The 24676-nt window shown below is 43.0% G+C and overlaps 1 protein-coding gene across 2 annotated transcripts in view; it reads right to left on the bottom strand.

The window, feature by feature from the left end:
• NT5DC2 (5'-nucleotidase domain containing 2) overlaps window positions 1–22882 on the bottom strand; it is a 30323-nt gene extending 7441 nt beyond the window's left edge. The window contains exons 1-9 of one of the 2 annotated variants that reach the window (XM_056863309.1): window positions 22483–22882; window positions 17343–17527; window positions 15801–15875; window positions 12747–12802; window positions 11149–11244; window positions 8175–8307; window positions 5493–5553; window positions 5208–5310; window positions 2321–2422 (exon numbers count right to left, since the gene is read on the bottom strand). In XM_056863309.1, the coding sequence (XP_056719287.1) occupies window positions 2321–2422; window positions 5208–5310; window positions 5493–5553; window positions 8175–8307; window positions 11149–11244; window positions 12747–12802; window positions 15801–15875; window positions 17343–17527; window positions 22483–22882 (1211 nt within the window). The remainder of the gene's footprint in view (window positions 1–2320; window positions 2423–5207; window positions 5311–5492; window positions 5554–8174; window positions 8308–11148; window positions 11245–12746; window positions 12803–15800; window positions 15876–17342; window positions 17528–22482) is intronic. The other variant, XM_056863317.1, reaches the window with a different exon arrangement.
• Between the last annotated feature and the right edge of the window lie 1794 nt (window positions 22883–24676).

Here is a 24676-nt window from a genome sequence, read left to right as displayed (position 1 = left end):
CCTAGAATGTTGTGAACATTTTGTACAGCAACCTGTATGAACAGAACAGAACTGGGGTGTGTGACTAACAAAGAGGATCTGAAATGGGACTGGGGTGGGACTTGTGGATATTGTTAAGGGCCCCTAATCCTCCTCCCATAATTCAAGCACGGGCTTAAGGTATATATGCCTGAGGTTTAATACAATGGAAGATATGTAACTCTAGAAAATTAAGACTTACACATTCAGCAACTGATAGAAGAGATGCAAGTATTTCTCAAATACATTAATTTTGGAGGGCTTATTAGGACTGATTAAGAATCACTCATTTATCTCAAATAGGAATTTTTCTTCTTTATATATATAGCTCTTCTTTAATCTAGATAAGTACAATATCTAGCTCCCTACAAGCTTGGAAAATGTTTAAAAAAATCTGATGTGGTTGCCAGAATGTTGAATTTAGATGTGGGAAAGGCAAGGTCCAATCCTTGCTCAGTTATGGAATTCACTGGTGGTTTGGGGAACGCCATTATCTCATAGCCCACTCCTGGAGGAGTATTCTGAGGCTATGCTGCTGCTCTTCAAGGAAAAGCATTTGTTGGGCTCGTATCCACATTATTTTTTAAATTATATGTACCATTATGACAAAATTTAGCACAATTTAGAGGTTCCTATTTAAAAAACATAGAGGGAGCACTTTGACCTTTGGCAAAAGTCAATTCGTAATGCTTAAATGGCACACAGTCTCACTGCTGTGCATGCACTGGCAATGCCATCAATATAACGGAAGGCAGAGGCAGGCAATGGCAAACCATAGGGTTGCCAGCTCTGAGTTGGGAAAAACCACCTTCCAAAGCAGCCATTTTCTACAGGTGAACTGATCTCTATCGGCTGGAGATCAGTTGTAATCCCAGTAATCTCAGGAGATCTCCAGCTAGTACCTGGAGGCTGCCAATCTTATCACCCACCTGTGAACTTCTCTTGCCTTGAAAACCCTACGGGGTCACCATAAGTTGGCTGCAGGTTGACGACACAGTCCACCACCACCAGAACTCTAGTGGACACCAGGCTTGCCACCTATTTAGCTATACAAAACAGGGACTTGTTCTATATCCCTGTCTTACTAAGCAGTGGTGGGAGATGAAGTAGGTATGGAACATTTCCACCAATGTCCACCACTAATGAGGTTATGGCTTGGCCATCATCTTGGTACAAAAAGGCGGGGTATTAGTTTACAGAGAGAGCTAGCATAGTGTAGTGGTTAAGAGGGGAGACTCTAATCTGGAGAACCAGGTTCGATTCGTCATTCCTCCACATGAAGCCTGCTGGGTGACCTTGGGCCAGTCACAGTTCTCTCAGAACTCTTTCAGCCCACGCAGAGGAAGCAATGGCAAACCACCTCCGAACATCTTTTGCCTTGAAAACCCTACGGGGTCATCATAAATCAGCTATGTCTTGATGGCACTTTCCACTACATTTATAGAGCCACTACAAAACAAACCCCCCACCCCCAAAAAAACACTTCACAAATAACTTGAGGGAAAAGTACACTCAAGGACTTAAAGCTCCCCCCGCCCAACTCCTAAATGACCCTTTAGAATTTTTGGAGGGATTAAAGCCATGTATGAGAAGCATTTCATCTCGACACAGACCTACTAAAACAAAAAGTTAGAAGAGTCACAGAGGAAATATTTCATATTTAAGAATGAGGATTGTTTGAGAGCTTGTTGATGAGAGCAGCAGAAAGAAAGAAATTGGCCAAATAATTTGTTGCGAGTTACATAATGCAAAGGGGGGAAAAACTGGGCACTGAATTACTTTCCATTTCTTAGATGGCAAGGACCCCAAGGTAACTGCCACAGCAGATCAAATAAAAATAGGGTGAGCTAGGACAGAAAGTTTTAAGAAGAACCGTGGAGGGGGAAAAATAAGCATTTCTCTTGCCTGGGACTTATTGTCATTGGCAGGCACTGCACAGAGTGTTAGATGAATTCCAAGCATACAGCAATATAGTTTCTCTAACATGTTTCCACAAACCCAATGGTTTTAAATGGAGCTATTATGTGAGTTTCTTTAGGAGCTGCATATTATACTAAATGTACAGCTGCTGTCTAAAAAATGACAATTCCGTGTTTAATTCCTCCTTTCATACTTAGGAAAATTTATCAGAGTCATGAGACCATGATGTTCTTTCTACCTTCTCACAGGCTCTTCTTCTAGCAACCAATTATGTAACATGGATGAGCACAAAACTGTGAGGCTTCCATTTCTGGCATCAGCTGCTTATTGAAGGTAATGCACCGATTTGGTCTAAACAATATAATACAGCAAAGAAACATACTTGCGTTTATCAGTGAAGAAGCTGGGCTTATCTGCTTGCACGATGACCATATCAAAGAGGTCTCTCCAGTCCTTGCCAACCATGTAGTTCATTCCCTTATCACTGTAGGCAAAGCAGGAAAGTTGATTCATGAAATCCAGTTCCTTGATACTCCAGAGATTTTGAGTTTCAGAACCTTTCTGAAGGCATTTTGTACAACTTCCATCCTTTTTTTGAACATAACAAATGGAGTGAAACCATTTATTAATGCTCGATGTTATTCTGTATCAAACTCAGAGGAGATGCTTCCAAACCATTTGTCTTTCCTTTATTTTAAATTGCAGACTCGCTGAGGGTTAGGGTTGCCAGCTCCAGGTTGGGAAATACCTGGAGATTTTTGGGGGTGGAGAATGTGGAGGGAGGGGTGGGACATCAATGGGGTAAAATGCCATAGAGTCCACCTTCCAAAGTGGACATTTTCTCCAGGAGAACTGATCTCAGTCGCCTGGAGATCAGTTGTAATAGCAGGAGATCTCCAGCCATCACCTGACAGTTGGCAACCCTACTAAGGGTTAAAAAAGAGTGGCCTGAGAAGTGAATATGACCCGGGAACAAGCCAAGGGGGTGCCCCTGTGGTGCTACAGGCCAGCGCTGCAGGGGCCACTCACCTCAGAAGTGTGCACATAATGGGTATTAGCTTACCCGTTGCTTCCTCCTAAAAACTGGCAGCAAAGCAGGAAAAACCAGTTGGTGAACTGACACCAATTACCACTGCCAATGAAGGGTCTGAGTCAAGTGCCCCCTGAGGCTCTGGAAGAACTGTTAGAGCTTGGGTATGCTTGCTCTTGCCCAACAGTGGTCCTCTAGGGCAGCGGCTCACCAGGACGTTTCCCAGAAAGTTAAATGCCCCCCCCCCCCGGATATTTAACACATCTTAATGACGATGGACCTTTAAGCCCCACAGAAAGAACACTATAAGAGCTATGCTAAGGCAGGACAGACCTAAAGTTTGTGTTTGCTGCCACTAGGGTTACCAGATCCCCCCTCTCCACCTGCAGGAGGTTTTTGGGGCGGGGCTGGGACAGCAATCCACGTGTGTGGCTACACACAATGCAATTACATGACTTCTAGGTTTACTCCCGGAAGTGCCGCATCGGATTGGATGCTTTAGCACTTAAACCCACACTAGTGTTTTGTGGGTTTGAGTTCTGAAGCGTCCCGGTGCAACGCGGCGTTTCTAGCAAGTGACGTAATTGCGTTGCCTGTGGCCACACGCACATGTGATAGCCACTCAGAGGAACCCAAGTGGATTGGCGGGCAATTGTTCACCAATCCCAGCAACCTGGCAACCCTAGCTACCACTCTTGTCTTTCCCTCCAGTTTTGCACAGAGATAGGGCAATCTGGTAGCCAGGTTGTGGGACAAAGGACTCCTGGAATGGAGTGTGCATATTCTCTAGCCTAGACAAACAGCAACATAATAGGATCTTTTTCTCTTGTATAGGGATGGATAACCTGTTCTACCACTAGATTCAAGTCCAGTAGGACCTTAGAGACCAACACGATTTTTGGGATATAAACTTTTGAGAGTCAAAGCTCCCTTTGTCAGGTATCTAAAATTAATATAAGTATCACAAATTTGGCTCACTTTATATCCTGCAACATTCTTTGGGCCAATCCTTCCCAGTTCAAAAACACAGTGTCTGGAGGCAGCCACGTTCTTTCTCTCTCTCACTGGTGTATGTAGAATAAATATGTATGGACACTATAAGAAATTAGAGGTTTGTGAATGCCCCCTATATTCCCACCTGCTTTTCTTCCCCAATCATTCAACTAACTAAAGATTTGGATTTTAAAGAAGAAAAAGAGTTGGTTTTTATATGCCAACTTTCTCTACCACTTAAGGGAGAATCAAACTGGCTTACAATCACCTTCTCTTCCTCTCCCCACAACAGACACCCTGTGAGGGAGGTGGGGCTGAGTGTGACTAGCCCAAGGTCACCCAGCTGGCTTCGTGTGTAGGAGTGGGGAAACAAATCCAGTTCACCAGAGTAGCCTCTGCCACTCATGGGTAGGAGTGGGGAATCAAACCCGGTTCTCCAGAATAGAGTCTACTGCTCCAAACCACTGCTCTTAACCACTACACCATGCTGGCTCTCAAAAGCATTTACTGTGCAAAGAGAGGTATGGTTGGATGAGGATATGGCAGGCATGCACAGCAATGTCCTGCCATACTGCTTCTGAGTATATCAAGGAGGAAAGAACATATGACAAGAAGAAACTGCCTAGTACCGAGACTAGGGTTGCCAGCCTCCAGGTTCTAGCTGGAGATCTCCTGCTATTACAACTGATCTCCAGCCAATAGAGATCAGTTCATTTGGAGAAATTGGCTGTTTTGGCAATTGGACTCTATGGCATTGAAGTCCCTCCCCAAACTCGCCCTCCTCAGGCTCCACCCCAAAAACCTCCCGCCAGTGGCAAAGAGGGACCTGGCAACCCTAACCAAGACAGACTATTGGCCCATTTAGTTTGGTAGCTCTCCAGTGTGTCTGTGAACAGAGATCCTTCACCTGGAGATGCAAAAGACTGAACCTGGGTCCTTTTGCATGCAAAGCAGCTGATCTACCGCTAAGGCATCCACCTTATGAAGATCCTTCTGTGAAGGCACTGTCCTATTATGGGGAAGGATTATGTCCTTGGACAGGACTGCTGTTACTTTTAAAATTTAGCATACCATAATTTAAAATAATTCCAAAATGGCTTTTGCAGCCATGAAAACAAATCTTCAACAGGGAAGGCTCTCCACTATACAATTCTGTACCCAAACCTAACAATTAAAAAAATGCAACAAACATGTAATATCCTCATATTTACAAACATTTGTAAACGAGTCACTATTTATTACTCACACAAAACTGAAGGGACTGTTCGTGATAAGGAAAAGTTTTTTATTGTGGCTAACCAGACGGTTTAGGACAGTATAGGTGTCATTTCCATGAAGAATATATTTTTCTGTAAACAAAAAGCATATGCATACTGTAGAGCACATAGTCTACTACTACAATGGGAAAGGGACAATACTTAGGTAAACTGTAGCTTGCCAATGTGAAATTACTGATCTACAAGCCATAAGATGCCATATTAGAGTGCGCTGCCATTTAACATGCTCCATTAAAATTTGTAATTTAACTGACCCATGTCCTTTTCGATCCAATTGTACATCGTTCCTTTCACATGGACATCTTTAATGGCATCCTAAAATGGGAAAGAAGAGTTGTACATAAATTTTGAATCATACGTTCACAGAGCAGCAATTAGGGTTGCCAGGTTCCCCCTCTCCTCCGGCAGGAGGTTTTTTGGGGCTGAGGTGAGGGAAAGATTGCACGAGCACGACCACGCCAATGCGGTCACATCACTTCTGGTTTGCACCCGGAAGTGCCACATCGCAAGGGGCCTTTTACCACTCAAACTGGGAATTTGAAGGGTAAAAGGCCCGTTGTGATGTGGCACTTTCAAGTGTCAATGCATCACAAGGGGCCATTTACCACTCAAACTCCCAGTTTGAGTGGTAAAAGCCCCCTTGCGATGCGTTTACACCCACTGGGAGTTTGAGTGGTAAAAGGCTGTTGCGTTGGGGCGCTTCCAGGTGTAAACTGGAAGTGACGTGGTGCGGCAGATAGGCGCGCATGCACGCATTGCCCACCGACCCTCAGCTGGCCAGCGGGCAGCCAGGTGGATTGGTGGGGGTTTGCCCGCCACCACCTGGCAACCCTAGCAGCAATGCAAATGACAGTTTACAGAGCAACCTTCTCCCCACAAATGTCTCTACCCCTAGCAGCTAACAATTTTAATAATGGGGGAAGGCGATCCTAATTGGCTGCGGTTAATGAGGGATAAATTAAGATATTGCACTGACACAGCAATTACAAGGAAGAAAATTAAAAGAGCACATTATCCTTCTTTATACCAACAAGCAAGAACAAAAAAGGCAGTTACTCAAAGTGAATTCACTATTCCCTCATATTTTGAGGATTTTTGGGGAAAGAGAGAAACAGCAAATAATGAACTTTGTTATCAGATAGCTACTAAACACCGTGATACAAGGGAGTTTTTAAATAAGTTTGGGCCAGCCCAAACAAAAAATAATGTTTCCATAGTTTACTAGCATATTCTTGCAGTCCAGCTGCTGTAGCATAAATTATCCCAGCCTTGCAGAGACATATATAAGAATCAATGAGAAAATAGGATCATTATATTACTAGATAGTAATCCCCTAATAACTAAACACAATCCACGTTAACTTCAGCCAGCTTTGAAACCCCAGGAAAGCAGTGTTTTGAAGCATTTCAAAAAACACTCTCTCAAGGCTGGAAGACTAACAAGTAGGATACAGCTTGTACCTTGGCACCAAACAGCTAATCAAAATGAGTCCGGGAAGTAGCTTGTTCACATGCCCCAAATCCCCAAAGTCAAATTTGACCTTTTGAGAAGTACACAGCATGTGCAGTGTTCTCCTTCACACTGAAAGGTTTTGAGCAGTTTAAGAAACTCCTTGGGCTGGATCACTGAGAATATTCTAATTACTGCTATCTGGCCACTGACAATGTAAGTGATGAAACAGCAATGCTAAAATGAGACTCAGCCATACCAAGGTGAGACTCGTATTAGTTCCACGCAGGGTCTTCAAATTTGAAGACTGCTTTCTAGTAATATCATGCACGTGTTGTCCACGGTATTGGATAATTACAGGCATTTTCATGTGTGTGGAGTGGATTGGAAAGGAACATTGAACTATTGAAGCATTCCAAGGAATATTTTCCCTGCTTTGCTTTCTTAGCTGCTTGAAAGAACAAGGTATGCAAACCACAGGGATTACTGGCAGCGTAAGGACGTAAGAACACCCACAAGTCTTGCTTCCTCAGCCCAGAAAGCACCTTCAGCAAAGGCATCATGTGTTCTGGTACACAACATATATTCTTCCAGTGGCTTTGGCCGGGGATTCCTGAGTGACCCATGTCATTATCTGAATTATACATCTTTGTTTCCATAATGAGGTATTTTATTGAGATGCCAAGGGTAAAGAGCTGTTCTTGGAAAATAAAAAAGTCAAGCCTTCAGAATAGGGCTGCCAGGTCCTCTCTCTTCTCCGGCGGGAGGCTATGGAACTGCGGTTGGGATTGTGCGCGCACGTGTCTCTCTGTCTGTCTGTCTCTCTCTCTCATTAAGTGCTGGTATGATAACGAGGCATCCCCTTGCAACGAGCATCAAACTAGGTTTTCTATTTCTCCAGATCTTGATACACTAGTAACTATATCATACCGTAATTCCTACTTCTGAGAGGTTAAACTGGTTTGCACAAGACCAGAAGATTGCCTGTACAGGTTATCAACCACCACACTCTTGTTTAGCACCATTCAATCACTACAGCAGTATTTAAGCTACCCCTTTTTAGAGCAGGTTAGCGTATTATGTATAAAGTCAAGCCATGAAGGACATAACATGGACCCTTAAAGCCATTAATTATACAGATGAGAAATTCTCACACTAACAGAATGAATATTGTTGCCTCATCAAGACAAACTGAAAGTGCTTCAGGGGTTCACAACGTTGATTGTTTATTAAATCAGTCCTCAACTCAAATGCGGTTCCCTCAGGAACACTCACAAAGTAAATGTCAAGAACAGCATTTTAAGAGCATCGCTGAACATGATAAACGCTATTTCGATGTGACTCTGCATACTTCACGTTAATTAAAAAAAAACAAAATTGTATTGCTGCATTTCCTACCTCTCTTTATGTTTAAACAACACTAAGCTCACTCACACTAGTTCCAATGATATTATAAAAAGAGATTAAGTGAAAACAGTTATACTCACACTTATATCCTTGTAAAGATGAACTTGGTCATACTCAATATTCTGAGACATGAAATAATCAGTCACTGATGAAAGAAGAGTCATTTCAGGAAGGGAGAAGACGTCCATGAATTGTTTAATTGATGGACCCTGTTGGGAAGAAAGAAATGTATTAGATATTACCCCCCAGCAAACAAAAACAACACTCCAGCTAGGGCTGCCAACCTCCAGGTACTAGCTGGAGCTCTCCTGCTATTACAACTGATCTCCAGCCGATAGAAATCAGTTCACCTGGAGAAAATGACCGCTTTAGCAATTGGACTCTATGACGTTGAAGTCCCTCCCCTCCCCAAACCCCACCCTCTTCAGGCTCCGCCCCAAAAACCTCTCCCCGGTGGCAAAGAGGAAGCGGGCAACCCTAACCCCAGCATTTGCAGAATTTTTGGAATAAATGATAGGTGGGAAAGGTTACTGCTGTTAAAAAATATTGCATTTTAAATGCAGTAAGATACTTGATCCAGTATTCCACATTCTGGTTCAACACAATATATCTTGCCCAAAGGCAATCAATCCTGAAGTCAATGGCTGCTGTGTTTAACGTAAGGATTCATGCATACACTTACCACAAATAAAAATGTAAGGATTCATGCATACACTTACCACAATAAAAATAAGGAGTGGTTTATTTTCTATTTTTATTTAGCTCTACCCTAAGGGTTAAATCCCCGTCCTACCTTCAATTAGCTTTTCCAAGAAAAAGCAGTGGGGGTGGGGGTGGGGGGAGACACAACTTTGAGGAATGAAAAAGCCTTTGTGGTTTGGGACCTGGATATGTGAGGGACCATATTCTCCCACATGTTCCTGTCCGGGAATTAAGATCACAGGGAGATGCCCTCCTAACTGTCCCGCAAATCAAAGAAGCCCGCCTGGTGGGCATATGAGAGAGGGCCTTTTCAGTGGCAGCCCCATAATTATGGAACAACCTCCTGAGGGAGGGTGCCCCGGGTGTCTTCATTGTCAATCTTCAGTATGCAGTTGAAGATGGTTTTATGGAGGACTGCATTTTATTTAGTTTTTTATTGGCAATTCTAATTGGAGTTTTTAAATTGTTAACCTTCTGTTGGGTTTTTATAATTGTTTTTGTTGTGTTTTATTAAAAAATATTTTAATCATGTTTTATTTATATTGTAAGCTTCATTGAGTTCTGCAAGGGAGAAAGGGAGCTAATAAATGTTCTAAATAAAATAAATTTAAATAAAAGGTCAGGAGGGAAAGGTTAAGGAAACTCTTGCTACCACCTTCTGCCCAAAACTACAGCCTTCTAACACTGCTTTTCATTAAAACAAATCTTGTCATTTGATCCTTAGATTGGCTCTTTGGCAATATGGCCAACACTGACATTAAAAGGGAGGATTTATCATACCCAATTCTGTTCCATTTACAGTAATGAAAAGTACCCAGGTAATAATCTTTTTAGGCAGAGAGGATGTATTGGTTAGGTGACATTTTTATCAAGCAAAAAACAAAAATGTGTACCGAAGAGGTGCTTAAAAAAAAAAAGCATAACATTTTAGCAATGCATTTACATCAAGCATTAAATAAAAATCTAAAGGGTTAAAGTTCTGAATATTTTCAGTCGTTATGTTTCTTGGACAATATTAATGGTACCAGCATGGTGTGGGAGACCTTGTGTTTTCTTTGGATGTGGCAGACACAAGTTCAAATTGGGCATGTCCTTGGGCAAATAATTCTCTTCAACTTTCCTATTTCACAGCACTGTTATGAGAACAAATAAGACGACCTCATAAGGGAAAACCAGAGAGCTAAATTCCCAGCATCCCAAACCCTGAATTTAATGGGGGCAGGGCATAATATGGCCTGCTTAGTTTCAGTCAAAACAGATTCTGGCCCATGTAGTTGAGTTGTGCATCCCTGGTTTAAAGATATGTTATTTTTATTTATTATTATTATTTAATAATAGAAACAGAACAAAGATATAGAAAATACAGAAGAGAAAACATAATACACCACAAAAGATACAGAATGATAACATACAAGTATAAGAGATGTTCTGATGTGGGCTTCAAATCCACTAGAAGTTAAAATGGATGCAGCCACCGTAGGGAGCCCAAATTTTACATTGTACAGTTATTGGACTGCTTTTCTTTGTGGTGTCTTCTAAAGTGTAATGTGTGGATGAATTACACCCATGTACTATTTGCCCTCTACAATGTGCGTTCTTATATCCCATATCAAATAGGATGTATTTATTGAATGTCTCATCCTGTTGTCTGTACTGACTCACTCTATGTAATCTACCTTGAGTCCCAGTGAGAACAGAGGACTATAAATAACATAATCAAAATAAGTGAATCTGAGTAGTGAGATTGGGAGTGGATCATTTTTTATTTTGTGTGTGTAATAGGGCCTTCACAGTAATAGCTCTGAGGCTGTGGAATGAATTGCCCCGACATATTCTTGGTTCCTCATTGTTTGCTTTGAGGAGGTACGTAAGATTCACCTCTTTCACTTCACTTAAGGGACAATGGGCTTTTGGGTTTATTGTAGGATGCTGTATCTAATTTTATTATTGTAAGATGCTGTATTTTATTTTATTTCTGTTGTGCCATTTGTATTGTTGATTGTATATTTTTAAGGTTATATGATTACATTTTCCAAACACATATAATGGAATGAGTAGTAAACATTTACTAGTGAAATATTCCATTTAATCTGCTTTCTAAGATGTCAGCCCCAGAGCCACCCAAACAACTAAAATCTATTTTACAGATGTTTTCCAGACTCTCTGGCTCCTTGATAAGCTTTTCTTAATTTTTTACAGAAAGAGTTTGTTCAAACTGGCATGTGCTGCTCCTTTCCCCACCCCCCAGTGGTAGGAAGCTATTGATACTGTCACTTAATCCCTCTGCATTAAATTTCCTGGATGGCAGAAAGAATAAGCTCCTAATTTTAATAACTGGTTAATGTTGTCTGTACCTTGCCATAGAAATCACTCATCTGGTATAATGGGATGTGCTGGGTTCCACCATACATCTCAATAACCTCTTCATCTGGCACTGGTTTCAGCCCCCTACAAAGCAAGTTACAAAAAAAACCATTTCAACAAATGCCAGTCTCACAGATAAAAGCCAGAAAAGGAAAGAATGGAGAAGCAACCTTTAATACAGCTGAAGTTAAGAAATTGACCTTTGTATCAAGTCAGTTTCTCATACAATGAGATCTTCCATTTGAACCGCAAGCTGTTTTAAGAAAACAGAGTTTAAAGAAAGCTGAGATTAAAATTTTCACAGGACACTTCTATATTGGCAGGCAGTCTACCATGTTAGCTTCGCTGAGAACAATTCTGATTGGATATTCTGTGAACGGAACAAAGTTACATAACGGGTATGTATTATTGTATCTTAGGACAGTTCATGCAAGTGAATAGATATAATATGACTTCTACTAATTCCACCACACTGCTCATAAAGATCAGCAACAATTTTATTTTTCGTATTCTGCATTGGCTGAACTCTCATTTTACAGTGATACTTCTCTAAAGAGTTTTTGCATTAAACAAAAAATATTACAAGAGCTCCATGTTCCTTAACAATTTTCCAATGGAAACTGATTACATATTATCCAAACTGCCATTGATAAGTATAGGGCATCTGAACTGGCTAACTGCCAACCTTGGGAAGCCAGAGAAACTGCACACTCCAAGGTTATGAATGAAAAAGGCTTCACAAAGCTTTGAAGTGCCTCCAAAGATGAGATAATAAACAAAAAGGGAAAATAAAACTCCCTTCAGTAGAGCCAGTGTTCTTTGTAATGCACCCTAACAAAGTACACAACTAGATCGGCCAGGTAGGTAGCTGGCAGACTATGCTTGAGCCAAAAAAATGGCTAGAGAAGACATCTGGGGAATATCTGGGGAATGAGGATGTGTTATCAGAAGTTATTTCTCCAGCAACCATTTTCTACTACACAGCAGTTCAAGGACTGCACGGCCAGACCTACCTCCCCTTCAATTGCCATTCCATGATCACCTGAAACTAAAGTTTTACCGTTTAAAGGGCACTAGACAAAGGGCTGCTTCTCTCAAAGGACTTGGGAAGTTCCCAAGAATGGATCTCTCATCAAAACAGAATAACGTTATCAAGATTATTCCGCTAGGTTAGCCCTATCTTCTCCCAGAAGATCAAACAGTACGGAGATCTTAGACCCGGTGCTACACAACATCAATCTCATAGTGTGGGGGCTGTCACTGAGACTCATTGCACGCCTTCCTTCCCAGATGGGAAGAGAGCCTGAACATGTCTCATTGCTTGTCTCTCAAAAGCTACATTGCCCTTGTGCCTGTTCAGCATCCCTCATGCATCCAGACTCCCCTTAATGAGTGAACAGCCATTGGGCCAATCGGGAGCCGCTGCAGTTCCAATCAGGAAGCAGTACTTACCCCTTCTCTGCTACTGCTTTTCTTTTGCCTCATGCTTTTAAATGGTTATATATATTTCACAGACTGAGAATTAATTCAACATATATTCTCACGTACACACAAACCATTTTTTAAGAGACTGAGATTTAACTCACTGATATGCAGTACCCAGCTGAACGTAGTGGAAAGCATCAATCTTCATCAGAAGGCTCTGAAAGATAAACAGATTATCTTTATGGAAAAAATAAATATGGAAACATTCCACTAGGGTTGCCAACCTCCATGTGGGGCCTGGACATCTCCTGTGATTACAACTGATCTCCGGGCAACTGATAACAGTTCACCTGGTGAAAAGGGCTAATTTGGAGTGTGTGTGTGTGTGTGTGTGTGTGTGTGTGTGTGTGTGTGTGTGTGTATAAAGTGCCGTCAAGTCGCAGCCGACTTATGGCGACCCATTTTTTGGGTTTTCATGGCAAGAGACTAGCAGAGGTGGTTTGCCAGTGCCTCCCTCTGCACAGCAACCCTGGTATTCCCTGGTGGTCTCCCATCCAAATACTAACCAGGGCTGACCCTGCTTAGCTTCTGAGATCTGACGAGATCAGGCTAGCCTGGAGCTATCCAGGTCAGGGAGTACTCTATGGCATTATACCCCACTGAGGTCTCTCCCCTCCCCAAACCCTTTCTTCCCCAGGCTCCACCCCCAAAATCTCCAGGAATCTTCCAACCTGGAGCTGGCACCCTTATGTTCCACATTTACTCAGAATGAACAACCCAACATACAAAAGTCCAAAGAAAATACCACATGTTAATTACAGAGCAAGTCTATCCATGAGTTACACCTGTTGGGTGGGGCAGGATTGCTACTAAATCCTCTTTAGCAGAGGAACCCAACATTATGTCAATACCAAGTATATATATACACATACATTATACACACACACAAGCCTAGCAATACCTTTGCATCAGCAAGAGAATACTGCAGGCACAAGGAGAAAAAATGGATAGGAGTAGTAGTCAGGATGTGGTATGAGTAAAGTCGGTCACACTGGAGTTGATGGAGCGGCTAGATGACTGCTCCCTACATCTCCCCAACTCCAGTAATAGAAGACACATTTCCAATTTATTGAATTGCCACATCCCAGGGCACCCCAGGGCATCCCAACTGCCACATCCCAGGGCACCCCAGCCCTCAGGGAGAAGGGGCGAAAAGTGGGCACTGCCCTATGCATGACAGCAGCACTGTAACGGGGCAGGAGGAGGCACCCGGGGGTTGATGAGGGCGAGCCAACAGCAGATAAGAGGAAGGACAACCTGGGACAGTTTCCGAGGCAGAAAAGACCTACTTGAGGCCAAAGGTCTCCTTGGGAGAAAATACCTACTCAAGACACTGGGTAGGTCCAGGAGAGAGAGGATAAAAAGGGCCCAGCTGAAGGAGGTAGGAGGAGAGTACTTAGCTGGGACTTCCTAGGAACTGGGAAGGAGAGTAGTCAGCCAGGCCTGAGTTCTTTACCATGGGTAAAGACACAGGACAGGGAAAGTGGCATTCCTGGCCCAAAGGCTACAGCTACCACTGGCCAGGTCTAGGTGGCCTAACTACTGGCAGTATTAACCCTACCAAAAGGTTAGATGGCCAGAGCTACCAAGAACTACCAAGACCAGGTTAAGGTCCTCAAGCAGGGGAAGCCTGCCTAAGAACTTCAGTGAAAGCCGGTGGAGGTAATGAGACCAACCAGCCAGGCTGTAGGGTGACTGTTAGCCTTGGAACTGATGAATGGGACTGAGCTAATTAATAAAATAGGCAACTCTGGCTTCTTTTGAGTGGTGACTCATCTTTGACCACATGGATACTGCATGGTGCATCCCTGGGGGGTGCACCTGGCCAGGGTGAAGGGGGCATTCCACCATCTCACAGCACATCAGCCATGGAATACAACTCATATTTAACAAAATGTGCAGAACAGGTCCACATCACTGTGCCCCAGTTCCTAAAGATCTAAGAGCATACAAACTGTTAACCTGATGAGGGAATCTTAACACAAAGAATGTGCTTTTCACAAGAACTCACTGATCAGGGAGAATAAAAGTGCAGAAGAACAGTACTTTTCTTCTCAGAATCCTTACAGGTAGCTTGCCTCAGTACTCCGGACACAAATCCACAGCAGAAACGTTCTGTCTGCTGCTGGCAAGGAGAAAGCAACCTACACAGGCAATCAGGGAAGTGGGAGATCAAGCCTCAAAGCAGGATTCACGCACTTCCTCCATTCCTCCTGGTGAAACCCTAAGGTACACACAACACTCAAACATCCACATCCACACAGCATCTCCTACTGACTGCACTTTGCAGAAATGGTCTATTGCTAAACCAAACTTCTCTTACGCACCTGTCTGAAGTAGCGTACCCCATAAAAAGGGCACAATGTTATTATGCAATGTGCAGGAAGAATGGCCTCTGCTGCTTACAAGCCCCCAAAACTCAAGCAATACTGGGAAGCCAACTGTTCCTCTATGAACTACTTGCAGGTTTGTGCAGGGCACCCATGATGTTCTGGAGAGCATGACAGATAAAAATGCACAGTATTTCCCGGCACAGAATGCAATGAGGGGATATCGGTCCCTGTTACTCTGTCATGAGGCTGACAGGCATAAGAATCCTATAGGAATACAAAGTCTGGCCACAATTCTCTTGTAATGCTATGGGAGCCAACTCCACTACAGCAGGAGGGGAGAGGTTAAGAGTCTCACACCATGGGCAGAAAGGTGCAGCAGGCCATATTCTTTCTGTATTGCTTTTTAAAATATAGCTTGAAAACAACAGGCTCCCAACGTTGAAAACAATGCTATGAATACTATTAAGGTACATGACTTTTCTTAAGCCAAATAAGTTTTCCACTCCTTTCACATGAAGTCCCCACCCTTACTTACATTTATTCTTCCAAGAGCAGCCATAATGTATGAAAAATTATTGTCTGTGTCATTTATTTATTTTATTTATTTATTCAATTTTTAGCCCGCTCTCAATCCCCCACCAAGGCCAAGCTCAGGGCAGGTTACAATTATTACATTAAGAGATAAAAGATCAATCTCATAGTTAAAATTTTAAAAGTATCAAAACAGTAATAATAAAATTAACACAATGATGGTGTACATCAGCAGGCCAGTTGCTGGAAAATCCAGAGCAGTTTTATATAAAATAAATATTTCAAGTGTACCTTATGCACATCATAGTGAAGCCCTCTTATGGCAAATCCAGGAATATATTCGTATTTCCTGAGTCCTTCTGGGTACTGCAAAATATTCCACAAAAAGTTATTAGTACATGGTGTCACACAAGGGAGTATATAATTTTATGTGAACATATTCTAATTTCCTCAAACAGAATTCTGGAAGACTAGCACAAACTACTAAAGAACAGTGTGGCACACGTCATGGACAGAGTAATGCTTGGAACATGCTCTGTAATGAAGCTCCCTGAACTTGGGTCAGTTGCTATCTCTCAACCTAATCTACCTTACATGTTGTTGCAGAGATAAACTGGGGGTGGGGGGAGAGACCATGTACACCACCATGAAACACTTCTGGGATGATTAGAATAAAAGTGTAATAAATAAATAAAATCCTAGCAACCAATTACAGCAATTCTATCAGCAATTCTTGGGTGGACAAGTAACTGATACTAAGAGCCTGCATAATATAGTAAGCATGTTGGACTGAGATTAGTTCGAATCGTCACTTTGCCCTGTAGCTTACCGGGTGACTTTGGGCCAGCCACTATTTCTCAGCCTAATCTAATTCGCAGGGATGTTGAGAGGATAAAGGTGTGTGGGTTCATATAAGCCTCCCTGAACTCCTTTGAAGAAGGGCAGGACAAAAACAAGAAATTAAGCATGTTCAAAGTCCTACAGAAATAAGCTGAAGTTCAAGTCATTACTCATTATTTTGGAGTATTCAGGACATATTGCCACTGCTTGCTCAAATTGTCCTCTACAGGTACGAAAGGCACAGGTTGCATGTCTTAAAAATGAAATTTGCACCAAAATTTCTCCAAAGCACAGCACTACCAGTCATCTAGGCAACCAGAACGCCATGTGTATATATTGTTACCAATGAGAAAGCTAACATGTAAGCACACCAGTGTTGTGGGAGGACTGTATTACCCACATTGGACTTCAGGTTAACACTAGAAGTCACAAAAATTGGGAAGAATGGAAGAATATTTTCTAATCTGATCCAGAGGATTTTTTTTTTTTTTTTTTTTATAATGAATAAGCATAATTATATTTACTAACAGACTATGTTTTAAAAAAAATTTTAAATGGTATTAATAGATTATTAAGATTAGATCAACTACGACGGGATGAACTTTTTATTAAGAGGTAGATAGAGGTGAAGGGGAAGTCATAAATTTTCCTAAATTTTCTTTTTTTTCTGTATATATCGTATGGAATTATAACAACACTAAGTCAGAATTGAAATTTTATATTGTTATAGATGTTGTTTATTGCAATGGAAAATTTGTAATATAAAACCCAATAAAATTTATAAAAAAAAAAAACACTAGAAGTCACAATATATTGCGCTCCTTTCTTGTGGGATGTTCTATAACCATCAAGCACATTTGCACAGGTCCTCGCCTCAGGATCACGATCACCACCACGATGTGCTGTCCTGGCCTGCTACAAGTTGAGTAGCACAGGAAACAGAAGGACTGTTTCAATTAAGAGAATAAACACAGTAAAATGAAGGTACATTACCTTACACTGATCAATCAGGATGTCTCTGGCAGTGTTGAATATCACTGAATGCAACAGATTAGAATACTGGGCTAACGTGTAGTCATAATCAAAGCCATAGATCTCCACATCTCCCAGGCTGATCTCATTATTTGCATAGACAGATGCTGGGTTTAGAAGATTGCAGACACCTGGTGGGAGAAGTTCTGGAACAAGGGAATAAAAATGGCTTTTTGATCTGGGACCACATGGAATGGGGACACGGTTAATTTGCGAACACAGTGTTCAGTAACAAGGGGCAATAACTTCTACTCTGATCAAAAACATGTTCTGTCTTGAACTTTAGAAGTTATTTTCACTGCCCTTTGTAAAAAAAAAATGCTCCCACAAGTTCTTATTTATCTCAGCTCAGTATTTTTTAAACATATATAACAGGTTGTAATCTTTAGCAAAGCCGATCATGCCTGAATTGCAGTTGGCAATCATGGTATAGTTTAACCTGGCAAGTTAGGCAAATTCTAGAGATTTGTTTCAGGTGATATCTAGCAGCCTTGTGGTTTTCAACGTTGAAAGCATATTTCACTAAAGAGACAAACTCCTACCCAGCATCTTCCCTGGGAGCCATTGGACATCTGATATTGATCAACAGTCAGCAGTTAAGAAATGTGAGTATGAAGAAGAAGAGTTAGTTTTTATATGCCGACTTTCTCTACCACTTAAGGCAGGATCAAACCGGCTTACAATCACCTTCCCTTCTTCTCCCCACAAAAGACACCCTGTCAGATGGGTGAGGCTGAGAGAGCTGTGACTAGCCCAAGGTCACAAAGCTGGCTTCGTGTGTCGGAGTGGGGAAACAAATCCAGTTCACCAAATTAGCCTCTGCCACTCATGTGTAGGAGTGGGGAATCAAACCTGGTTCTCCAGATCAGACTCCACCGCTCCAAACCACTGCTCTTAACCACTATACCAAGCTGGCTTCCATGGTGAATGACACGAATAAGGGGCACAGCCCTGATAAGGAAGCAACATATCTCACCCAGGACATTCACATTGTAACTGCTGTTTTCCAGCAGAAACTAGCAAGAATGCCACAGATGAAAAATGTTATGTGAATCACCATCGGAAGGCAGCGGCTGTAATCAAGGAGTCACCAGAACAGAAATTGCTTCCTCTATGTGGCTGCATTCCCAAGACCGCAGTGGTTTTTTACAAAGAGATTTCCAAACTTCTGAATCAACCTTGAGTGGAAGAATCCTACTAAAATTTAGTGGACTTGTCCTTTGGTACAAGCATATTAGTTTCAAGCAACTGAAGACATTTATTGGATGATGGAAATTAAGCATATCTTAACATACTTAAAAATCAGTTTTGAAGATAAGTGGTATGATACTATTTCTACAAAACTATTTGATGGCCGAAAAAAACTGTCACACCACAACTGTGCAATGTACTTTACTCCTTCAGTTACAGAATGGGTAATGAATGGTCTTTGAGATTGCTGTAACAGACAGGCTACTGATGTATTAGGTTTAAGGAACTGGAAGGTTATTTCTTAGCTGTCTTGAGAAGTTTACTTCTTTCATATATTCAGAAACAAGGAATACCCATCGGTATCTGAAGTAAAGAGATCCTGAATTTGTCACAGTGTTTACACATATGCACTACTTAAAGAGTTTGTTTGGGTAATTCCAGATTTAGTGTTAGCTGGAACTGGAACAACTATTGCAAAAAACCCTTCTTTAGATCCTTAATTATTCTGTGAACACTTTAGTGTTCTCCTAGCTATTCCTTCCATTAAGGTACATTTTGTCTCTTTTTCTATTCTGGATACTTCCCTCCTGGATGAACAAGAGATTAGGTTGAGGTGAGAGAGGAAAATTGTGAAAGATACTGTTCATCTTCAGTTTCCCATGAAACTGGCAAGGCCATAGCCCGGCAAAGAAATACATTTTGCCAGATGACAATTAGATAGTGCTCAAAGCAAAACATTAAAGCAGGGTTTGGTTCCAAAGGACAGAAAGTAAAATCATGAAAGCAAAAATGGCTTCTGCAGAAAGACTGGACTACATGGTACATTGATGCTGAAGTGTCACGTTCAGAATGCTGCATTCTCCAGGTTCTCAAGTGGTTTTTCAAAGAACAAAACCCCCCTGCTTCATTGCCTAAGACTGATCTTTTGTCAATCAAGCAACTGCCCCTGGAAAATAGGGTAAACTTTTGTTGCTACCATTAGAAGCAAATGAAATCTGCATCAGACAGCTAACAGCAACAACGACAAAAAAGTTAAATATTTAAGTAGTCCTTCAGTAGAAGACAGGATATAAATAAAAAGGCATAAAAACAAATAAAGGTCACAGGAGCCATTAACATTCTCTCACTGAGAAAGCCAACATGGATCAAGCCAGCTTTATAATAGCTGTTGAAGCCCTAATGTTTTTGCATTAAAATAAAACAAAGCTGATACCGGTAATTATAATAGCCAGCATAGTGTAGTGGTTAGAGTTGGACTAGGATCTGGGAGACCCAGGTTCAAACCCCCACTCTGCCATGGAAGCTTGCTGAATGACCTTGGGCCAGTCACTCTCAGCTTAAACCTACCTCTCAGGGTTGTTGTTGTGAGGCTAAATCAGAGGGAGGGATATAATGGTATCATAAGCCACTGAGTCCCCACTGTGGAGGAAAATGGGTTATAACTATCTAAATAAATAAAATTGTAATGAATCCTCACAAGAGTCAGAATATTGCTGCAAGGTTTTGGAACTTCAAAACTTTGAAAAAGTTTTAACCCCCGGCCCCCTGGCACGGAAAAGGGTTGAAAAGAAAACTGTCATTCAAAAGGCATTCAGCTGGAAAATTATATCTAGAGACCTCTGCATAAGCACATTATCAGAGCTGTTACTGCTGTACAGTCTAACAACAGAATAATGATTTCCCATAATTCTATTAGAGGCAGGATCATTAAAGTATGACAGACTAACAGAGCCATCCTAAGCAGACTTCCACCCTTCTAACCCCACTGACGGTACTGAAGTAAAGAGCTTCCTTGTGGGCACTGAGCTTGAACAGCTTCTTATTGAAGTCACACACAATTCAAAGGCCTTCCCAAAGCCGAAAGAGGAATTTTCACAGTTTGGCAGCTGAGAACACCCTGCCCAACTTGCCTAGAATTGTGCAGGCCCGGGGGTGGGGGTCAGAAAAAAAATCAGAACTCATAAGAAATACTTTCTCTTCTGAATGACATGTCCTGCTTCTGTCAAATAATCCACTTCCTTTTGTTAACTGAAAAACTGGTGTTTTCTTTTTGCAACTCTTTCCCCCTCCCCTACAACATCTAAAATGGCAAAAATGTTCGTATGCGAAAGTAGCAGAGTGCAGCAGTCTGCAGCTCTCTCTCTTTCCTGGTACATTTGCAATTTTAGTTGTGGAAAACTATGACCAGGGTTCCCCAGTGTAGTACTACCTATGGGTACCATGGCGCTAGTGGGTACTTCCCCTGGTAGCCCCCGAGCTTTTAAGAAAGTGGGTGGGGCCATTGTATGGTAGGGCTTGATATTGGTTGCCTTCATTCAAATGACAGGGTTTCCCACTGAAACAGCAGCCACAGCCACTATAGCAGGGCTTCTTAATGTGTGATCCATCAAGAAGAAGAAGAGTTGATTTATTATATGCCGACTTTCTCTACCACTTAAGGGAGACTCAAACTGACTTACAATCACCTTCCCTTCCCCACAACAGACACCCTGTGAGGTAGGTGGGGCTGAGAGTGTGTGACTAGCCCAAGGTCACCCAGCTGGCTTCATGTGGAGGAGTGGGAGCTCAAGATCTAGAATAGGGAGCTCAAGATCTGGAATAGTTTAATTTTTACAAATGCATACAGTGCTGAATCTTGTGCCAACAAAAATAAAAATCAATTTTATCAATACAAAAATTTTAACAGTACCTAAATGTGCTAAAGACATTTTACTAGTTCTTCACAAGTACCACTAATGCCTATGATCAAAGTTAGTGGCAACCTTTTTTTAAACAATTCACAATTTCGTAAACAAAACAATGTTTAAAAACTCAAGCATGAAGTAAGATGTTGACTATGGCAAGCAGATTCTTCAGTGCTACAGAATATAAGTTGCAACATCTTTTATCAGTGCTGGCAACGGCTCACTCACTGGTGATGATTACGATGCTGGGTTTGCAGAGCACCCAATAAAAAGTAATCTTGTTTATACAATTTAACAGGCCATTACTTAGGATACAAAAGGTCCCTAAATGGGTACATAATAATCATTTTTTAGAAGTCACTGAAGGGTGCAGCATAGAACTGCATGATGCCTGAAAGATTCACAGATATATTGCAGCATGAGCTTTCACAGAGTAGTGGGTCTGAGCCCAGAAAACTGATAGCACAATACGTCTGCTAATCTTTAAGGAACTATAGTACTTTTGTTTTGTTAGCCTTTTCAAAATATTGTTTCAGGAATACAGAAGACCAGATACACAATATCCAGAAGGCATTAAACTGCATCCCTGATAAACATCACAAACGTCAACATTCGCGTTACTATAGGTTTAAAGCGTTCTCCCCTGTACAGAAGACGATTCTGAAACAGCAGATCTTGTAAAAGCCGAAAAGCTATAGGCAGAACCCATTCTGTCCACAGTAGCAAAGGAGTACCTGTACAACACAATGAGCAAAAGGCTATCAGATGGGATTCTGGCCACAGGGCTCCCAAGTGAACTTAGACCACAGCTGCTGCATGCGTCTCCCTAATGCCAGTTGGGCTGCCTGAAAGGCTTCGGGGGGCTTGACCCTCTGCCCCCGACAATAAACACACATGGGTTGCAAACTGGGACCCGGTTTTGCGGTGGGACGCTTGAACGACACGCTTGCTTGATCATTCCCAGTGGGTCGCTGTGTTAGTCTGTCTGCTGTGGCTCACAAAAGCTCCTACCCTGCCAGAAAATATTTTTGTTTGTCTTTAAGGTGCTACTGGGCTCTTTCGACTTTAAGGTGCTACTGGGCTCTTTCGACTTTAAGGTGCTACTGGGCTCTTGCCCTTTTCTATGCTTGCTTGAGGTCACGTTTGGATTCTGTTCCTAGCCACACACAAAAAAAAAGCACCCGAGACGGGCCAGGAGCAGAGCCCCTGCCGCAGGCAGCTCTCACCGTGAACCAGCTTTTTCATTTCGTGGTACCTGTTCCACAGGTAGGACTTGGTGTCGATCCCCTCCAGCGGGCTGGGTTGGCCGCCCGAGAAAGCAGCCGCCGTGGTGGTGGCGGTGGCGGCGTGGCCGGGTCCCGCCGACCTCCTGGCTTGGCTGCTGACCCCAGGGGGCTGGGGCTGCCCCGCAGACCGCTGCTGGGGGCCCTGCGGCTGGCCACAGCCCGCGTGCCGGCCGCCCCCCTCCGCGGGGCCGCCGCCTCCACCGCAACGACTGGCTTGAGCACAACCGCGGTGGCTGGAAGCAGCGGCCACCAGCTGCAGGCTGGCCCCGCTGCCCTTCCAGACCCTCCTGCTGCTGCTGCTGCTGCTGCTGCTGGCAGCCTTGAGGGCGGCGGCGGCCATAGCCTGGCCGGACAACCGGCCCCTTGCCAGGAGACTCACCAGACGGCCGCCCGGAGAGGACCGCTCAGACCCCCCAGCCCCAAAGCGACCACTTTTAACGACGCCCGCCCAACACTGCAGGGCCGTCCCCCGCGGCCCAGCCAACCCATGGAAGACCAGCCGGGTTAACCAATCGCGAGGCCGGGAGGGACCCTCTTTGGGGCACCGTGCGGGTCTCCCGGCCCGCGTGCCTTCGCGGCCAATCCGTGACGCCCCCTGGGGTTTGTAGTCCCGCCGAACGCGCTGCCGAGGACTGACGCCCGACCGTTCCCTGCCAAAAACTACCACTCCCAAGAATCCTTTCGCCCGCCTGGCTGGAGGGTATTTAAAATGTTTTCTGATCTTCTCTACCAGTCCAGTCAGTTTTGCGCCCTGGAGTGAATACCTCTCATGCAAAATTTGGTATGGAAGGACACTACCGCTTCTGACAGCCCCTCCCTCTCTTTTCTAGGACAATTCCCAGTGGGTCGCCGTGTTAGTCTGTCTGCAGTAGTAGAAAAGGGCAAGAGTCCAGGAGCACCTTAAAGACTAACAAGAATATTTTCTGGTTGGGTATGAGCTTTCGTGAGCCACAGACCTGAAGAAGTGAGCTGTAGCTCACGAAAGCTCATACCCTACCAGAAAATATTTTTGTGAGTCTTTAAGGTGCTACTCGACTCTTGCCCTTCTCTTTTCTAGGACAGTCTGTTGTTCCCGTCTGTCATCCTACTCATTATCCTTCTGCAATGATGTATAATTACGGTTCGATTTACCACGTTAGTCTTTGATAATTCCCAGTTAGTCTGTCTGCAGTAGTAGAAAAGGGCAAGAGTCCAGTAGCACCTTAAAGACTCACAAGAATATTTTCTGGCAGGGTATGAGCTTTCGTGAGCCTCAGATCACTTCTTCAGTGAGCTGTGGCTCACGAAAGCTCATACAGCTGTATCTGAAGAAGTGAGCTGTGGCTCCCGAAAGCCCATACCCTACCAGAAAATATTTTTGTGTCTTTAAGGTGCTACTGGACTCTTTCCTGAAGAAGTGAGCTGTGGCTCCCGAAAGCTCATACCCTGCCAGAAAGTATTTGTGTTAGTCTTTAAGGTGCTACTGGACTCTTACCTGAAGAAGTGAGCTGTGGCTCCCGAAAGCTCATACCCTACCAGAAAATATTTTTGTGTGTCGTTTAAGGTGCTACTGGACTCTTACCTGAAGAAGTGAGCTGTGGCTCCCGAAAGCTCATACCCTACCAGAAAGTATTTGTGTTAGTCTTTAAGGTGCTACTGGACTCTTACCTGAAGATGTGATCTGTGGCTCCCGAAAGCTCATACCCTACCAGAAAATATTTTTGTGTGTCTTTAAGGTGCTACTGGACTCTTACCTGAAGAAGTGAGCTGTGGCTCCCAAAAGCTCATACCCTACCAGAAAATATTGTTAGTCTTTAAGGTGCTACTGGACTCTTACCTAAAGACGTGAGCTGTGGCTCCCGAAAGCTCATACCCTACCAGAAAGTATTTGTGTTAGTCTTTAAGGTGCTACTGGACTCTTACCTGAAGAAGTGAGCTGTGGCTCCCGAAAGCTCATACCCTGCCAGAAAGTATTTGTGTTAGTCTTTAAGGTGCTACTGGACTCTTACCTGAAGACGTAAGCTGTGGCTCCCGAAAGCTCATACCCTACCAGAAAATATTGTTAGTCTTTAAGGTGCTACTGGACTCTTACCTGAAGACGTGAGCTGTGGCTCCCGAAAGCTCATACCCTACCAGAAAGTATTTGTGTTAGTCT

This window comes from Euleptes europaea, chromosome 1 (genome assembly GCF_029931775.1).
Source record: "Euleptes europaea isolate rEulEur1 chromosome 1, rEulEur1.hap1, whole genome shotgun sequence".
Taxonomy (NCBI): domain Eukaryota; kingdom Metazoa; phylum Chordata; class Lepidosauria; order Squamata; family Sphaerodactylidae; genus Euleptes; species Euleptes europaea.
This window is presented reverse-complemented; position numbering and strand designations above follow the sequence as displayed.